The sequence below is a fragment of the Ictalurus punctatus genome, chromosome 17 (assembly GCF_001660625.3).
Source record: "Ictalurus punctatus breed USDA103 chromosome 17, Coco_2.0, whole genome shotgun sequence".
In the NCBI taxonomy this organism is placed as follows: Eukaryota; Metazoa; Chordata; class Actinopteri; order Siluriformes; family Ictaluridae; genus Ictalurus; species Ictalurus punctatus.
The window spans coordinates 9,414,242-9,433,976 of record NC_030432.2 but is presented as its reverse complement, the minus strand read 5'-3'; the positions used below and the strand labels follow the sequence as shown (position 1 = coordinate 9,433,976).

Sequence of the window (19,735 nt, the reverse complement as noted above, 5' to 3'; positions counted from 1 at the left end):
TATGTACTATAATTAAATTCTGCCATATGTGACACTTAAAAAATGCTGTGACTTCTATCCATTTATTAATCATTTAGACACTATTTCATAAGTGCAAGGATGCTTCTGAAATTCATCATATATTCCTTTCTTGGAAGAGCAAGAAAATACCGGTTATTATAATAATATGTTTCCTAATGCATATGCTACATAAATATATTTCATAATGCTTTTATAAACAGTTATGCATGTGTATTTCTGCAAAAAATAAGTCTGCTATTGACCTATTGCCTACTTGCTCTACTGACCCTCAATAGACTCAAAATGCATTACGCAGCTTATGTTTGTAGATGTCACATACTATTGTAAAAACCTACTAGATCTCACCATACTTTCATTTATAGAATTTGCAATGTAACTGGGATATGTTGCTAAAATGGTTAATCATTAGTGAGAGGATACCAGCAGATGGACCTATTTGGGGTTGAGTGTCCTTTTATAAAGGAAATCAAACATCAGAGATTGGCATTTGCAATGGACTTCATCATGGTGTTCAGCCGGGTTCACACTGCGATAAGGCTTTTGTTAACCTGCTTCCTCTATCATTATGTTTATGGACAAACCTCAGGACCGTAAGAACCACATTTGACTCTGAATTTGTCATGTTACTCAGTAGACACACGTTTATTTGAGTTATTTTGCCTTGAAATATAAAGGTCTTGTCTTTTAGGTCTTCATTCCATCTTAAATAGTAATGTGTGTGTGTGTGTGTGTGTGTGTGTGTGTGTGTGTGTGTGTGTGTGTGTGTGTGTGTGTGAGAGAGTGTGTGTGTAACCTTGAAAACTTCCAACTGTAAATCTTTTTTTGATATATTAATTGCAACTATAACTAAGGTCTCAAATCTCAGTATATGTGTATCCACTCTATCTAGTAGATATAAATTAACATTTAAAAAAATCATTGGTTCTTGTAAAAAAAAAAAAAAACGTTAAAAAAAAACATAACCCTGCTGTTTTAATAGTGAAAAGAGAGGGAATGAAGATGGCTATTGTTAATGTATTAAACCTTTTTAGTGAATATCCATCCATCCATCCATCTTCTACCGCTTACTCCTTCTTCAGGGTCGCAGGGGAACCTGGAGCCTATCCCAGGGAACATCGGGCACAAGGCAGGGTACACCCTGGACAGGGTGCCAGTCTTTTTAGTGAATATTCTTAACATATTTGCATCCACACAAACAGGCAGAAAGAAGTACCTTTTTCATGTCCATATTTCATTTTTACAACTTTTTACAACTTTTGTAGGATTTCTTCTCGTCATATGGGAGTGAGACTTTGTATGTTCATTCAAAAAGGACAATGACAAATGATCATTTTAACAACTTAGTACTGACTCCAGTACACATCTGCATTACACGCTTGCTTCCACCTTGATTGACGTAATAACAGACTGTCCTGCCAGTGACAGACTTCAGGGTTTTTAGTTTGTGTGCATTCAGAATGGAGGAACTCACTTGTGGGTGCCTGGCAGCACTCTAGGCACAGAATGGAGCCAGTTAATCCAGTTTCAAGCAGGACATAGCAGCTGACCCCATGGAATGTGCATGGCATCCAGTGACCACGCTAGGAGACAAGTTAACCAACCAAAAAAAAATGTTACACAATCTTTTGATGATAACAGATAATAATCCATGGTATTAATTAATGCAAACAAATGAGGGTCTAAAGCAGGAAGCACATAACTACAAAACCAGGCTCAAACAGTAATGTATATTGTAAATATACACATTAATCAAGGGGAAATAACGAACAGTTGAACACAAATACAAAAAACAAAGCAATGACACTTAAGGTGCTGAACAGAAAAAAACAAGCAAATCACAATCCTGTTCCTTGTTTCACTTTGATTACTATGTATAGACCTATTGATACTCTCCCAGGTTATCTTATGTCCTCACAAAATCTTGCTGTGTTAGTGTCATCAAGCCTCTTGTCCTGTTTGCCCATTAATCTTGTCACAATGCCCATTAAACACCATACTTAAGTGCCAGCAGAGTAACTATTTTAAAAATGAATGCAGTTGAACTGACTATTGTGCTCAGTAAGTTTAATATATTTAAGTTTAGCAGAGTTCTTGTGATCTAGCTACAGTGGCTAAAATAAGCATTTTTGTCTTTAGATATTTCATGGTGACATTTCCTGCAGTGATCAAGTCTGGCACTGTTGCAAAATTCTGTGTGAGTCTTCTGAAGCCCAATGAGACTCTGCAAATGAACATTTATCTGGTTCACGACAACCAGAACAGAATACTTTTACAAGAGACAGTGGAAAAGGAGATTCACTACTGCTCTAATTTTACGGTCAGAAATCCCAAATATTTTTAAAAAAATATATATTATTATTTTAATTAATATTAATGTTTGTTGTGGTTCAACATGGGCAACATCTTCACAGGCTCCACAGGTTGTGGGTGAATCGGTGCAGGAGATAAAAGTAAAAGTCAAAGGTGAAAGTTTTAAGATGACAGAGAAAAGGAAAGTGATGTTTAAATCCTATGACACTTTGGTATTTATTCAGACTGATAAACCTATCTACAATCCAGGCCAAACAGGTAATTCATTCCTGCAATACTTAATATCCATTTGAACCATTTAATAAATGGTTATTTGTTACTGATTGTGAAGCTCAAAACATAAAATTTCTCTCCTGTTGTTTTTCAACAGTGAATTTCAGAATTGTCACTATGGATTCTAATTTTATTCCCCTTGAACGAAAGGTAAGTGGAGACTATGTACTTTGAATATTTAATAGTCTTTAAGTGTATTAAATCCAGAAAGGCAGGTTTTTGTTACAACACATTCTGCCCTATATGTTTACATTTAACTGTACAAGAAGGGTCTTGTCATTTTGTAAGCACAGACTAATATCTCACCCATCTAAATGTAATATCTTTATGTTGTTTTGATAGTGTACTAAATGAAACAAACATGATTTTTCAATTTCACGTGTTTGAAGATTTCTATAGTATTTTGATAGTTTTTTTAACCAGAACAATGTGCTATCCTATTCTAATATTCAGTACAGCACAGTCATTCTTGAGGTATGTAAATAAAACAATATATAATTTCATTTAAAATTTTTATTTTAAGACACTTGTTTAGTTAATTTATAGTTTAGTGACTCTTTAATATTTTTCTGAAATGTACAGAATAATAATCGTAACAGGATTGGTCAGTGGACGAATGTGTCCTCGACAGGCCTGATACTGCAGCTTTCACATGAGCTCAGTTCTGAGGCTCCACAAGGCCATTATTCATTAACTGCTCAAATTGAAAATAGGTTGATCACACACTATTTTAAGGTCCAAAAGCATGGTAAGTTACACTACTAGTAGAGTACCTTTTTCTGTTGATACAGAAGTAACTGACCATTTACTGTAATAAGAAAGACATTTTACTTTTAGTTTTACCCAAGTTTGAGATTACAGTAAAAACACCAGAAAAACACAGCATCGGTGAGGAGGAACTGAAGCTGGAGGTTTGTGGAAGGTGAGTGAAAGTTTCATGAGAAAACCACCAAAATAGAAAAAATACATTTAATTTTCATTTGAAACATTTGTCTTATTTAAAAGCATACTGCAATTTAAGAACAACATAGCACTGACAGACACTTGAATATCCAGAATACACCAATGAAGCCCCAAAAAATCACTGTCCAAAGCAAAGTTCATTGCTTGTGCATTTTTAAGGTACACTTACGGACAGCCAGTACCTGGCACAGCACTGGTGCAAGTGTGTCGTAAATTTAGGCAGAATTATTTTCATCGTGAGGACGCCCCTTTGATTTCACCATGCCTGGTTAAAACAGTAGAGGTCCGTAAGTAACACTATATTAAAGGGTATCATGTTTTTAATCTCTCTACTGATGTAGTTCTCACCCTGTATTTGTTTTTGTGTTTTACAAATAGATTAATCAAACTGGTTGTGCCTTCCTTATGTTGAATGTATCAACTTTCATGAGTTCTGAATTTGAAGTTAATTTTGAGCACTCTCTTAATGCTACTGTTACACTGACAGAGGAAGGAACAGGTGAGGCAGTAACAGATCTCTTCAGAACAAAGCTAAAGGAGACAAGGCATTGATTGCTAATTTTTAACTTAAAGATGAGTTATAATACTTGTAAATACGCTGAAAAATATTTAATAATAGCTTAAATATCGTATATTTTTTTGTTTAGGTTTCTCCTTGGTAAAATCTGCAATCATAGAGCTCACTTACCAAATCGGTAAAGTGGAACTTGTGGATTTACCAAAAAACTTTGAACGAGAGAGATATATAGAAGGAAAAGTAAGATTTTTCTTTGCTTTCAAACTTTGAGAATGTTTTTGACAGTTTTCAAATTTAACAATTTTGACATCAATTCTTCTTTCCCTGATCAACAGATTAAAGTTACAACCTTCAGTGGAACACCAATTCCTAACAAGAAGGTTTACCTTTCGGAAGGTGAACGGTGGTCTCAAAAGTTACTACTTAATCTTACTACAGATAGTAATGGATTGGCAAACTTCTCAGTTGCTTCACCAGAACATCCTACAACAGAGATAATATTGAGGGTGAGCACTCACAAATATTTACAAATCATTTCAATGCATCTTTAAAACATATTAAAGCTTAATGTTCTGTGTCACTGTTGTCTAGGGAAGTGACTATCCAGTGGTCAAATACCACACATACAAAACACCATTCTTTTCAAATGCTGAAGCACGTATACATCTGCTCCAACCTGCCACACCTTACAGTCCAGTGTTCAGTGAATTGTCAATAGAGAGCTCAGAGGAACCATTTAAGTGTGGTGCTGAAATTCCCATAACCATTAACTACTATATTGTTGGAGAAACTACTGGAAAGTACAGCACTGATCTTATATACATGGTAAGTATATGTTGTAAAATTGTATGTGACTTGACACAGGAAATGCAAGCCACCTGAATTATCTATATTCCAGCAGCTCTAATTGTAATGTACTGCACAGTGATCATCATATATTTTGCCTCTCTATTTCAGGTCTTATCTAAAGGAATCATAGTCCATCATGGACATGAGGAAGTTGAAGTGGAAGCCTCTACAGATGTCAGAAAAGGAAAAATCTCATTCAAACTATCTATTGTTCCTGAGCTGGCTCCTGTAGTGCAGGTTGTGGTGTACTCTGTCCTGCCCAGTGAGAACATCATCGCTGCTAACAAGAATTTTGATGTGGAAAAATGTTTCAGAAATAAGGTAATGCTAGCTTTATCATTAACTTTTTTTACAAGCAATCAATTAATTTGTTGTTACCCATGAAATTTCTAAACCTGTCTAAAATTGTTTTCATCGTGGACTCCAGGTTTCGCTACAGTTCTCTTCCTCTAAAGCAGTTCCTGGTGAGAAAAACACTCTCGAGCTCAAGGCTCATCCTGGTTCACTGTGTGGCCTCAGTGTTGTCGATCAGAGTGTGTTCATCTTGGAGCCAGAAAAGCATCTAAACATTAAAACAGTGAAGTTATCATTTAAATAATTGTCTGCTTATACAAGTTTAGTTGTTTTTTCACCTTCTAAGAATAATGAAGAGTACTAGAAAGAACAGAAATTGCATTGCTACCATTTGATATTGGTGGTTTTTAGACTATTGGCAGTGTAAGATTAAATCCAGTGCAGGGAACAAGGGTTAAGCTTTATTCAGACACACAATGAAACCACATTTCCGAAATGAGGGTGAAAAACATTAAACGCTTTATAAAGACAGTAGACAAGATGTATGTTTTTGTACTAGAACAACAATACAATACAATACAATACTTGTATGACTAACTAGAAATAATTAAAAGCAGTGATTAAGAAGCAAGTTAACCAAGTTTTACTTTTTAATACCAAAGGTTTAATAGTTCATTTTTCTTTCAAACTTACCCTCTAAGAGCACCTTTTCTTGAAAGATGCAAATAGTAGTTTAGAGCAGTGGTCACTAACCCTGTTCCTGGAGATCTTAGGTAATCAAGAATGTCTTAAGGCAATGATTAGATGGTCAGGTAGGCACAATTATGATTGGAGCTAAAATCTTCGAGACCACTGGTTTAGGGGTAAAGTTTTTTTTTTGTCACATTTACTTTTTTTTTACTCTACAGATTGATATGGCATTGTTGGCTGAATAAAGCTTTCATTCATTCATTCATTCTTATCATATTGTAGTCTTATTCTAAATATATTATAAATATAAGGCAGAGGAAAATGCCAACACCACCAGCATGTAAATGCTGCAAATTTCAGAGACAAATGAAGGAAATTATAAAATCTACAGTTTGGATCATTATAATATATAATTTTTTTATTAACATTATAGTATCACAATAATTACAATGTGTTTTATTACCATTCATTGCATATAAACTTAAAGCAAGTTCTTTTAAATCTCTCAAGTTAATGTAAGTTACAAAGTACTCTTTTTGTTTGATTTGATTTGTTTGATTTTGTTTGATTTGTATACGATCCCAAAATAATCACAAGTTAAACTATATATCCCACAGATATTTAATCTGTTGCCAGTGACATCGGTATTAGATTATCCATATGGAGTTGAAGATTCTCAAGAGTGCTTGCATGTAAGACCTCGACGGGATGCATGGATTGAACGTACTTATTATACATTAAAGGTAAATGACTGATTACACACAGCTGACACAGAGCTGGGTGATCTGGGGAAACTGCTGATCATTTTATCTTCTTATCTGTTCCTGGGTGGTCTCCCTCAAAGGGAACTTTTAGTAAATGTTTTGTAACAGAATGGTTCCTTAAGCATTGAAGTGACTGCATTTCTTAAAATCATTTACATAAACCTTATAAATTGGAGTCAGATAAGTTTATTCCTATGTCATTAGTTAGAGGTGGTAGAGAGGAAACAATTTACACAACACATCCCAGTGTTCTACAATGCCAAATACATTTTATCTAAAGCATGCTGTATTATTTAATTTTAAATACATATCATTTTATTTTATGTGAAAATATCTTGTTTAGTATTTCAACACTGATCATGACTTATTATCACCTGACAGAGCGTGGGGCTGAAGATGGCAACAAATTTGGCTATTAGAGCTCCTCGGTGTTTGGTGTACAAAGGAACGACATATCAACGCTTATATGGTACATCCAGACCCATATTCTGTTCATCATATGCACAAATTAGTGTTCATTAAATAGTAGCAATAGCAATTTTTCATTCATACAATTAAATTTGGTACATTGCATTTTACTTTACACATTATAATAAAACACATACTGTAGTGCAATACATTATGAGCACTGCTGTTACAAATATAATACATCTATAAGTTATATACACAGTAGTTCTCTTGCTGTTTCTACAAATTAAACAGCTTCTAATGACATCAGTATTGTAAGGTTCTATCTGGCATTATGTACAGAAATGTGATTAAAATTTATATTAGGAATTATCATCCAGGATGAACATAGGATGAACACAACATAGGCAACCTTGATTAATCAATATCCTACTTACACTCTGACAGAGAAAAACAGATTTGAAGCTTCAGTATGGCGAGGTACACACACACACACACATTGTGGCACATTATAAAGTCTTCAGCACAGTGGAAAGCAAATATTGTGGCTAGTATCAGATACCAATTGAATATAACTGACATTAGCTACATGCAATGTGCTTAATAAACTGAACTTTCCAGTGTAACTTGGACTAAAGCTATGCTGGTAGACTTGTAAGATGTGTTTATGTGGTTTCACAGTTTTGATGGACTTTAATCTTGTAAAAAAATGTTTACAGTGAAATTTCAAGGTAAAAAATATTTAGGAACAAGATTTTTCAATAAATGAAATTAATTGATCAGGTAAATTTGGAATTCAATACTTCAGAGTTTTGCTAGCTGGAATATCAAAACTGGATGTCTCATATCTCAAATAGCTCTTCACCCAGATTGAACCTTATAGTACTAAGATCATATAATTTTATTTACATTTATGCTGACTGACAGTGTAATATTTGATAGGAGCGCATGGTTTTGCTCGTCCTCCGGGAGCGCCTAGAAGCCACGTTAAGACTGTTCGCACATTCTTCCCAGAAACATGGCTATGGCAGCTGTCTGAAGTGGGGTTAGTAAATCAACATATTAATGTCGGATATTTTACTTATTGCATTTTAATTAGAAATTCCACGATATAAAGTGACAGCAACAAATTAAAATGAGCATACCTATTGCTTCAGTAGGCATGTTTCTACAGTGCTTCTGAACATTTAGGTGTTTTTTCTAGTTGTTGTTTTTTTGTCACCTATTAGCATGTATATTAGTATCTACTATTGTTTTAAAGATAAAGTTAACTATATTATAATGAGTAATGTATGTTTTCTTTTTGATGATAAGTTTAAGTACCATGGTATTCCACAGGGACTCTGGATCAGCACAGCTTCCTGTCACTGTTCCTGACACCATCACCACTTGGGAGACAGAGGCTTTCTGTGTGTCCTCTACTGGTCTGGGACTGGCTCCTCCTGTTCAGCTCACTGTATTTCAGCCCTTCTTCCTGGAGCTCTCGTTGCCCTATTCCATTAACCGGGGAGAGGTTTTTGAGCTGAAGGCCACCATCTTCAATTATCTTTCCAAGTGCATTATGGTACTGTAAGGCCAAGATTTTATCTTGTATTCTTGTATTCTTTTATCTTGTATCAAGTATTGTGTCATGTAAGATGCACAGTAAATTAATCACCTGTGCCTCATCGCCAGGTTAAAGTGACCCCGGCTCCTTCTTCAGACTACACTCTGGAACCCTCTTCTGATGGCGAGTTTTCATCCTGCCTGTGTGCAAATGGCAGAAAAACGTTCAAATGGACTCTGATTCCCACCGTGCTTGGTGAGTAGTAAAATTCTTTCACAGTCTTTCATGGAGCTCTATGTTTTTTTGCCAGTGCAAGCCTAATTTGATTGTAGATCCAGACATATTCATATTTTTTCTTGGGTGAAAGGGAATATTTTTTTATTTGCACTATTTTGATAATTCGATGTTCACAAATGAGTGTATGTATGCAGATGTTGATGGAATTCTGAGAAATTCTGACCTGTTACACTGCACAGTGCTGTGAAAAAGTATTTGCTGATTTCTTCTGTTTTTGTGTATATCTCTTACTAAATTCTTTCAGAAATTAAAACAAAAGCAACCTGATTAAACACAAAATACAGTTTTTAAATGATGTTTATTTATTGACACAAAAGTTGTCCAATACCAACTGGGCTTGTGTGAAAATTTATTTGCTCCCTTAGTTACTAATTCCCCAAATATATGAAACTGCATTCATAATGGGGTTCAGCTATACTAGACGAAACCAGGCTTGATTACTGCAAACCCTGTTCAATCAAATCAACATTTAAATAGAACTTTTTCAACAGCGTGAAGCTGGTTAAAAGGTCTTACCCAGTAACACACTATAGCAAAGTTTAAATAAATTCCAGAAATAAAGAGGAAGAAGGTAATAAATTAAATTAAAATACATCAGGCTGGGATGGGATACAAAACTATTTCAAAGCCTCTGGGACACCAAAGAACCACAGTGAGAGAATGTTCTGTGGATTGAGGAGTCAAAAGTGGAACTGTTTGGAAGACAGGGGTCCCGTTACATCTGGCATAAACCAAACACAAAAATCCACAAAAAGAACATCATACCTATGGTCAAGCATGGTGGTGGAAGTGTGATGGTGTGGGGATGCTTTGCTGCTTCAGCGCCTGGCAACTTGCTATAACTGAGGGAAACATGAATTCTGCTCTGTACCAGAAAATCTCAAGGAGAATGTCTGGTCTTCATTCCGTAAATCAAAACTCAAGCGCAAACTGGATTATGCATTAAGACAATGATCCAAAGCATAATAGTAAGTCCCAGTCCTAGAAATAAGTGAAAGAATGATCTCCAGTTATCGGAAGCATTTGGTTGCAGTTATTGCTGCTCTAGGTGTCACAACCAGACACCTAGAGGGGCAGTTAGTTTTTCACATTGGTGATGGGTGTCGGATAACTTTTTTTGTTCAATAAAAAAAACTAATAATAAAAACATTAGTGTGTTAACTCAGGTTGCCTTTGTTTTATGCTGTATTTCGTTTGAAGATCTAAAACTATTAGGTGTTGATGATGAGATATACTGTGCACAGAAGATATATACAGAAGAACTTTCACAACACTGTACACAGCTGCACAGTCGCTGGTTTGACAAAGCAAAGCCTAATTTCTTCTTAAAGTTCTACAAAATATTCATTCTACAAAGTGTCCAAAAAGTCAGGAAATAATGGGGATAGGCTGAGCAAACATGTTGAGCATAATCTGCAAAAACATGATAGAGTGCCTAATCATCAAAATATGTAGAGCACAAGGGTGAATGTGTAGCGCATATGATATAAACAATACATATACAATTATATATATATATATATATATATATATATATATATATAAACTCTAGTTGGTTCCTGGCTTTTCAGACACCCTGTATGCTGTGCAATTCATTGGATTAACAAACGTTGTTTTCTAATATACAATGGCAGTGTATACTTAGAACATGTTATCTAAAACTGTAACAGAAATAACATATAAAAACAGAGCATAGTTTTCAAATCTGCTAAAATGTGGCCCAATGCAGATATTTTTATAGGAGACTTTTATTGACATTGTATAGCACATGGAAAGTAAAAGTATTTCATTCCCATGACTTCTTTTGGGTTCTTTTGGGCCAATGATCGCATGGGTAATGGATTTTTCTTCATTATAATTACCTTCCTTTCACACCTGTTATTACACTACAGGAGTCTTGAATGTGACAGTGAGTGCAGAGGCAGAACAATCCCAGACAGTGTGTGATAATGAGATTGTGAGTGTTCCAGAGAGAGGCCGTATTGACACAGTTACACGAAGCCTGATTGTGCAGGTTGGTGTTTTGAAAATAAGCATAACTTTATATTTGCAAACCTGTTCTTTATTAGGCTATGACCTAATAATACTATTTCCCCTTTAGGCTGAAGGAACTGAGAAGATGAAGAGCCAGAGCTGGTTATTATGTCCACAGGGTCAGGCTTGCAAATATTTGTGCAATTGATTTCTATTGAGTCTGGGTGGTTTAAAACTGATGCACATACTATGTTCTGCTGCTCAATAATGATGGACCTGCCTTTCATCTCTCTGCCAGGCAACAGTGTCTCTGAAGAGTTGGAACTGATTCTTCCTGAGGATGTAATAGAGGGATCTGCACGAGCTTCTGTTTCAGTACTTGGTAAGACATTAGGGCAAATAAAAGAACTTTGCAACTATAAGGTATTTTTTTTATTATGTACTACATATAATCACCCATGAACTGTTCATTCCTCTGAGGTTGACAGATTTGTCTTGAGAAGAGGTGTGTAAGATTTTTTTCCCCCAATAGTGTTTAGACCAACTTTTAACACCATAGAAGAACAATACAATATATGAAGTACAACATACGTAGGTGCAGTGACCCCAAAGAGCACTTGGATCCTTAAGTAAATGTATATTCACTGGATAGAAAACAACATTTAAAACCAACTGGCAATTAAAACCAACTGGCAAATGGCAATTAAAAAAAAGAAAAGAAAAAGATATTACAAGCACACCTATCATGCAAAACATTGATTATTTAAAATATATATATTTAAAATAATATACTGGTCATAATTAGGCAAAAAGAATTTAGATACTCAACCATGGCTTCATTACAGATCACAAAAAGGACGTTTCCTCCAGGTTTCAACCAGGTTTCAGCTGGTATCCTTGGATAATTATCTTGCTGAAAAATTTCTTTGCTACTTTTTGCACTTCACTGTACTCTGATGCTATCAATGAACACAAGTTCACCAATACTACTATAGGAAAAAACAGCCCGAGACACTTCCATGCTTTAATACCCTTAGTACAGATAGTTTGGAATTCTCCTGGCTTTCTCTACACAAACACTATACCATTAGATCCATGCTAGTTAAATTTGGATTAATCTTTTCCAGAAGCCTTTTGTGCGTTCTTTTGCAATTTTGACCCTTGCGTTCATATTCTTGAGGCTGATGAATGGTTCCTACCATAATACTTTTCCTCTGTACCCATGCTCATTGATTCTATTAGGAATAGTTTGTCCACTGAGTGGTATTTGGTCGTTCTTATTAAAAACTTACTTCGCTCTTCTTAGTCATTTAAGTACGTTACACGTGTCCCACAATTCAAGCAGTCATGTCAGTACATTTACCCTAGCTAACCATTGCATGGCAATATAGAGTAACCATCTAATTTGGTCACTGCACATTTCATTGCACAATGTAGAAAATAAAAGAAAATTCAGAGGCAAAGTTGAATTGCTTTGACAAAGTTAATAATTCTCACTGCATTGTCCAAAACTTTCTTCAAAAAAAGTTAGGCTTTCTCTTGGTACCAAGCGTTTCTCTATGGATGCTTTAATGTACCTAAGATGCACTTGGTGCAACTGCCTGCACACACATTACCACCCCCCTCTGCTTCCATGTCAGGGCTTTTTTTTCCATCTGTACATATGCCCAACCATTTTATCCACAAATGTCCATATGTGGTAACAAAGCTGTCCAACAGTGTAGAAATGTCCTTCCCAGTTGTCATGGCTTCCAGCGGTTTACAGGAAGTATCTTCCACAATTGACCCTTCGTGAATGTACAGTACAGGATATATACCCGCAGTTGAGCTAAACCCGCTGGTCTGCCTTTCTGTTTGATGCTTTCCTGTCTGGTGAAGGTGAGGCAGCTCTTGAGCTTAGGGTTCCTCCGTTTCAGTACAGATGTTAGATGGGCGAGTAGCACCAGCATGTATACCTATGCTTAGTACTGATGCACTGTTGGAGGGACCGGGGGGTGCTGTCAGAGAAATGTGGATCAGTTGTAGTGTAGGCAGTAGACCTACTGTCCACTATTGCCTATGTTGTTGTAGGTTGAGTGCTTTTCAGCCATTTATCCTTTTTTTTTTATCTTGCTTGTCACTTAGCTACGCTATCTACAGTGGTACTTGAAAGTTTGTGAATCCTTTAAAATGTTCTATTTTTCTGCATAAATATGACCTAAAACATCATCAGATTTTTTTTTTATATAGAGTCCTAAAAGTAGACAAAGAGTAGTAGACAAAAAAGAACCCAATTAAACAAATGAGACAAAAATATTATCCAATACAGCAAAACAGGCCCAAACCATGATACTACCACCACCATGTTTCACAGATGGGATAAGGTTCTTATGCTGGAATGCAGTGTTTTCCTTTCTCCAAACATAACGCTTCTCATTTAAACCAAAAAAGTTCTATTTTCATCTCATCCGTCCACACAATATTTTTCCAATAGCCTTCTGGCTTGTCCACATGATCTTTGAACTGCAGACAGGCAGCAATGCTCTTTTTGGAGAGCAGTGGCTTTCTCCTTGCAACCCTGCCATGCACACCATTGTTGTTCAGTGTTCTCCAGATGGTGGACTCATGAACATTAACATTAGCCAATCTGAGAGAGGCCTTTATTTGGTTAGAAGTTACCCTGGGTTCCTTTGTGGCCTTGCGGACAATTACACATCATGCTCTTGGAGTGATCTTTGTTGGTCGACCACTCCTGGAGAAGGTAACAAAGGTCTTGTATTTCCTCCATTTGTACACAATCTGTCCTACTGTGGAATGGTGGAGTCCAAACTCTTTAGAGTTTGGTCTCCACTCTTTTTTTGAGGTCCTCAGAAATCTCCTTTTTTCATGCCATGCTTCCAAAAATATATGTTGTGAAGATCAGACTTTGATAGATCCCTGTTCATTAAATAAAACATGGTGCTCACTCATACCTGATTGTTATCCCATTGATTGACAACACCTGACTCTAATTTCACCTTCAAATTACCTGCTAATACATAGGTTTACATGCTTTTGTCACTCACAGATGTAATATGGGATCATTTTCCTCAATAAATAAATGACCAAGTATAACATTTTTGTCTCATTTGTTTAATTGGGTTCTCTTTATCTACTTGTAGGACTTGAGTGAAAATATGATGATGTTTAGGTCATATTTATGCAGAAATGTAAAAATTTCTTTACTGTGGCTGTGTGACACCAATGCTGTTTATAAACGGCATGTGAATGCATGCATTTTTCTAAAGAAAAAGATACCATAATTTAATTGGATGCCTTTTATTTGATCTTTAGGACAATGTCTAATTGAATGTTTGCACACTAGAGGGTGCAGAAGTTTATTTTTGTCTATGAGAAATACATTACCTTGTTGTAATGTTTTCTAGAGTGGGATGAAATTAAATGAACAGATTTTTGTCAGCACAATGTGGGAACCACAGCTTTATGGTAACTGTCTATACATCACCACATTTAAAGACTATGTCTGCTGTAGAGGTCTTCTTACACAAAGCCCTTCCTAACTCCAAGCTCCAAGACCACAGACATTAATTTCATCTGGACAGTCTCAACATTTTCATAGATGTTTCTGGCCCAGTGTTCCACTGTAAACCTAACCCATCCTAACCATCCACCCAACCAACAAATTATTGACTTCCATCATCTCCAGTGCCTCACTTTGATGTGGTTATCTGAAATTCTCTGTCCCACTTAATTGGTTAGTCTTTTAAATTAGATAATTCAGTCATGTTGATATGGAAAGCAATCTGAACAAATCATAATTGTGCATACGATTTCTTTATCTCTGGAGCAAGCAAGAATGTTGTTTTTCAGTTTTTAAATTGGAATTAGTGCAATGGAGCTTCTGTACATTCAGAACAGATGTAATTTTTTTGTGTGGTCTAAATCTTTCATTAACAGTATCATCATTTCACTAAACAGATAAAGAATATTATTGTGCTCTTTTGTAGGAGATATACTTGGTCGTGCATTGAAAAATCTGGATGGACTGCTAAGGATGCCATATGGCTGTGGAGAACAAAACATTGCCCTCCTCGCCCCCAATATCTACATTCTTCAGTATCTAGAGAACACTGAGCAGCTCACCACAGCTATCCGTGAGAGGGCTACTGGTTTCCTTAAGAATGGTCAGTGACATTATCTTTCTATTTTTAATCTTTTAAGACCAACAATAATCATGCTAAATAGATTTTTTCTGAACTAACCAGAATAAAATCATTTGACTTTACACAGGATACCAGAGGCAACTTAACTATAAACATTTTAATGGTGCATATAGCACATTTGGCAGCGGGGAGGAGAACACATGGTAAGAATTTCTTAAAGCAAGCCATAAGGTAAACAGGTAGTGATGATGATACAACCTGAAACTTATTTTCCTAAGTATTTCTTAGTTATTGTGAATTTTTATATAATTCTGGAATGTACTAAACTATTTTTACAAATAATTCTCCATCACCAGGTTAACTGCTTTTGTCTTGAGGACTTTCGGCAAAGCACAACGTTACATCTTTATTGATCCACAAATCATTAACAGTGCAAAGCAATGGCTAATAAATAATCAGAGATCAGATGGCTGTTTTATAAGACAAGGCAGTCTGTTCAATAATAGAATGAAGGTATGTACGTTACTCAGGCAATGCTTTACTACAAAACACATTTCTGAATAAATGTATTGAATTGCTGTTTTTATCTATATATCATGCATATCATTCTAATGTATTCCAGGGTGGTGTAAATGATGAAGTGACTATTACTGCCTACATCACTGCATCATTGCTTGAATTGGGTAACACAGTCCAGGTAAGAGCATGAGAGTTCGCAATCTTTTCACTGCATTCACAATCCATATAAGCTTGGTAAAATGCATCCAATCTAAATCACATTGGTTCATTCCAACTAGGAGCACACTGATTTAATAAAGTTGTCTTAAACTGTGGTTAAACTGAAAATGTAATTGCTTTTTTATATTTATGAATAAGTCCTACCTTTAAGTAAACTTTTCAAATCATTGTGTTTCTGCTACATGATTCTGTACATTTTTATTGCAGGATCCTTTTGTGAATAAAGGACTGCTGTGTCTGAAGTCTTCTATTGGTAACCTGACAAACACCTACACCACTGCACTGTTGGCCTACACGTTCAGTCTGGCTGGAGAAAATAAATTTCGGGAGCAACTACTAAAAGAGTTGGATAATGTTACCATTTCAGGAGGTACTGAATGATTAGAAGAATTTATAACATTTATATTTGTAACAAACGCAACAAACTACATTTCTACAAGTAAAACTGCTGAATGTAATAATTGGAAATTGGAAAAATGCTATTGCAAGCTACTCATAGAGGAACGTTTTGTAATGTGGGTTTTACTGTGCCACATTCTACGCACTAAATAGCATGCCTAAAAATAATTGGTGAAGTAATTGCCAGCAAGAAAGTGGCTTTCAGAGAAATCCATCTCTATTTAACATTCTGCATGGGCTCCAAAGGGAAGGATCTCAGTGATTCTAACAGAAGTATCTAAGGTATATAAAGTCCCAGGATCATATCTGACTCTAAACTTCAGACCAGATCTGCCAGTGAGAACATTATGTATGCACTGGCATGACAAATTATCTGCCAATGGATTAAGAAAATTTAAAGCTTGAAATGAGTAAAAGCATCTAAAAGTAATATCAGATAAATTTGCCCATAGTGACTGTTTACATGGACAGCAGTAATCTAATTACTTAGATTACTAATTACTAATCTTATTTAGTTAGTTTATATTTATATTATATATAAGTACTTATGCATTTTTTTATGGATGTACAAAAAGCACCTAAAATATATTATTTAAACATTTTAAAACGTTCCTACGGACCTCCTGCAATTACACCACTGACCACTAGGGGTCCGCGGAAACACTGCACTAGACGGTAGAGTACACAGTGCATAGTGGTAGTGTACAGTACGTCATTTGGGACACAACTTATTTACTCACCGAAGCGTGTTTTCGGAACAGAAGTAACTTAATGAGTAAATGTACCGCGCGCAGACCAACTAATCGATAATGAGATTCGTTGACAACGATTTTCATAATCGATTATTATCAATTTTATCGATTAGTTGTTGCAGCTCCAGATATGTGCACTTGAAAACTCCCTTAATTCAAACCAGATAGATTCCTGCATAAATATATAATTTATAGGATGACTCACAGCAGCTCAGGATAGAAGCATCATGTTTTAGTGTATATTCCACTGACTCAAAAACACTTCAATTACAAAAGCTCTACATAAAAATACGTTAAAGAAGTGACCAAGGGTTTGTGCTATAGAAGTGTTATTATGGTTATGCGTACATGGCTTAATTATCTTGTCTCTATTGTTTTAGATGGTCGGCTTCATTGGTCTCAGTCAGCATCAGATGACTCCGGCTCATTGTCAGTGGAAATCAGTTCTTACGTGCTGCTAGCTGTTCTCACTGCAGGTCAACTCACTACAGCTGATTTGGGATACGCTAATAGGATTGTCAGCTGGCTAGTGAAGCAGCAAAATCCCTATGGAGGCTTTTCCTCCACACAGGTAACTCAATTAAATTGCATTGTTCCCTTGTTCTGCATTTAGTCAGTATAATGCTAAATCACTTATTGCATTTTATAGCACTGAATTTTTATTTATTATTATTAGTTTTTTTTTTAATCAGGACACAGTTGTGGCCCTCCAAGCTCTGGCTCTGTACTCCACTAAAGTGTTCCGCTCAGACGGCTCTAGCACAGTAACTGTAAAGTCAGAATGTGGACACAGTTACACCTTTGATGTGAACCAGAACAACAATTTACTGTACCAAGAAAGATCACTGCAGGATGTTCCTGGCAAATACAGCATTGAAGTGAAGGGTGACACCTGTGTGTCAGTGCAGGTCAGTACAGATAACTTTTCCTGGCCTCCAAATCTTGTGTCTAAATAAAACACTGTTCTATTTAAAAGAAAAATGCAGTTGTATGAATCTGCAAGTGATTGTATAAGCATTGATTACCCAACAACTACTTTTATGCAAGTCTATACAATGTATTAAATGTTGTTGTTGTTTTTTTTACTGATTGATTATTGTTTATCTGTTTAAGGATTGTTTCATGGTTTAACTTTTTTTTTTTAAATTCCTACTTGCAGACAGCACTTTTCTACAATGTCCCCACACCTACTCAAACTAGTACACTGAGCATTGCGGTGAAGACCGAGGGAAACTGCACAAAAACATATGGACAACCTTTGTCCCTCGGCTTCACTGTTGAGTAAGAATGAATGTGTGATAATACCTTATTTTCTATCATTATTGCTATGAATACTCCTGAAGTTTATTGACAAACATTTTCTTTAATTTCAGATATCATGGGACACTTAACAACACTAACATGATCATAGTGGACATAAAACTGTTATCAGGGTTCACAGCAGATCCTGGTGAAGTAAGGAGTAACAATGTTGCTAAAAGTTCTGTAATATACATGTCTAGGTAAACAGATATGCAAATGCATTGCTATTGAAATGATCACGGTAGAATAATGATTAAATTGTTTTCTTAGCTGAAAAGGGGCATTTTGGTGGAACGGGTTGATTCTAAAGATGACCATATTATCATGTATATCAAAGAGGTAAGAGGAGAACATGGTTGAAATATGTATATAGTATTGATTATTACCTATATTACACAACTGTGCTGTATATCCACTCCAAGAAACATGTATACTTTATTTATTACACATAAAATACAGATATGGTGGAGTGTGTTTACAATATGATATCTGGTATATATCTAACAGCTCAGAAGGAATATTCCTATCAACTATCAGCTACACATTAAACAGGTGCTTCCTGTCAAGAATCTCAAGCCAGCGGTGATCAAAGTTTATGATTACTACCAAACAAGTAAGACTTTCCAGGATTGTGTTATTTAAGCAGTTACTGCAACTATACTGGTATCATTTACTGATTCTCAACATATTTCATTCAGGTGACCAGTCTGAGACGGAGTACACCTCCCCCTGTGTGTAGGATTTCACATTGCATTTGAAGATGCAGAAAAACCTTTGTATATCTGCTTTATGGTTTTATTTTCTGCTTTAGGATTTTTGTTGTTGTTGAAATGAAATAAAAAACCCTTCAAATGCCTTATATGTTACTGTTTTGTTTGGGATCTTCACAGTATGATGGTATAGCTATAATTTGAACATTCTTTTGAATATAATGGGTGTTAAGAGTTTAGTACTGCTATATTTTTAATGAATCTGGATTGAATAACACTAAGGCGTTCACTGAATAAGTGAATCATCCAACAAAGCAACAATTTTTTTTTGCAAAATTACTGGCACCCAAAAAATATTTAATATAGATGCAATCAATTTTAAATTCTAGGCAATATTTTATTTGAATTAAAATTGCACACAGTCTACAGGAACTCTATTATTGTCCTTGGCTATGCCCTGTTTATTTTGTGTATAAATGTTAGGTTGCAATTCCTTTGTCATCCATCACCATAGGAAAAACCAAAGAGATGGGTAGATCCATCCATCCATCCATCTTCTACCGCTTACTCCTTCTTCAGGGTCGCGGTGGAACCTGGAGCCAATCCCAAGGAGCATCGGGCACAAGGCGGGGTACACCCTGGACAGGGTGCCAGTCCATTGCAGGGCACAATCACTCACACACTCACACACACACTCCCATTCATACACTATGGACACTTTAGACGAGAAGGGTTGATATAAAAATAAAAAGTGCTTGGGCTGTTATCTAAAAGAGTGTTGAACGG

General features: G+C 35.8%; 1 protein-coding gene across 1 annotated transcript; it reads left to right on the top strand.

The window, feature by feature from the left end:
• Positions 1-454: 454 nt before the first annotated feature.
• Positions 455-19,095, top strand: LOC128628644 (alpha-2-macroglobulin). Its single transcript, XM_017490771.3, has 34 exons — positions 455-611; positions 2,158-2,338; positions 2,433-2,589; positions 2,702-2,754; positions 3,058-3,078; positions 3,187-3,352; positions 3,442-3,526; positions 3,727-3,850; positions 3,946-4,066; positions 4,215-4,324; positions 4,420-4,590; positions 4,676-4,909; positions 5,042-5,254; positions 5,361-5,510; positions 6,535-6,660; positions 7,063-7,150; positions 8,032-8,134; positions 8,428-8,653; positions 8,764-8,890; positions 10,825-10,946; positions 11,034-11,085; positions 11,205-11,288; positions 14,893-15,069; positions 15,176-15,251; positions 15,405-15,561; positions 15,671-15,745; positions 15,994-16,156; positions 17,318-17,508; positions 17,630-17,845; positions 18,097-18,218; positions 18,311-18,392; positions 18,510-18,578; positions 18,747-18,852; positions 18,938-19,095. The coding sequence occupies exons 1-34, from the start codon at positions 514-516 to the stop codon at positions 18,976-18,978; spliced, it is 4,287 nt and encodes a 1,428-aa protein (XP_017346260.1). The 5' UTR covers positions 455-513; the 3' UTR covers positions 18,979-19,095.
• Positions 19,096-19,735: the final 640 nt, after the last annotated feature.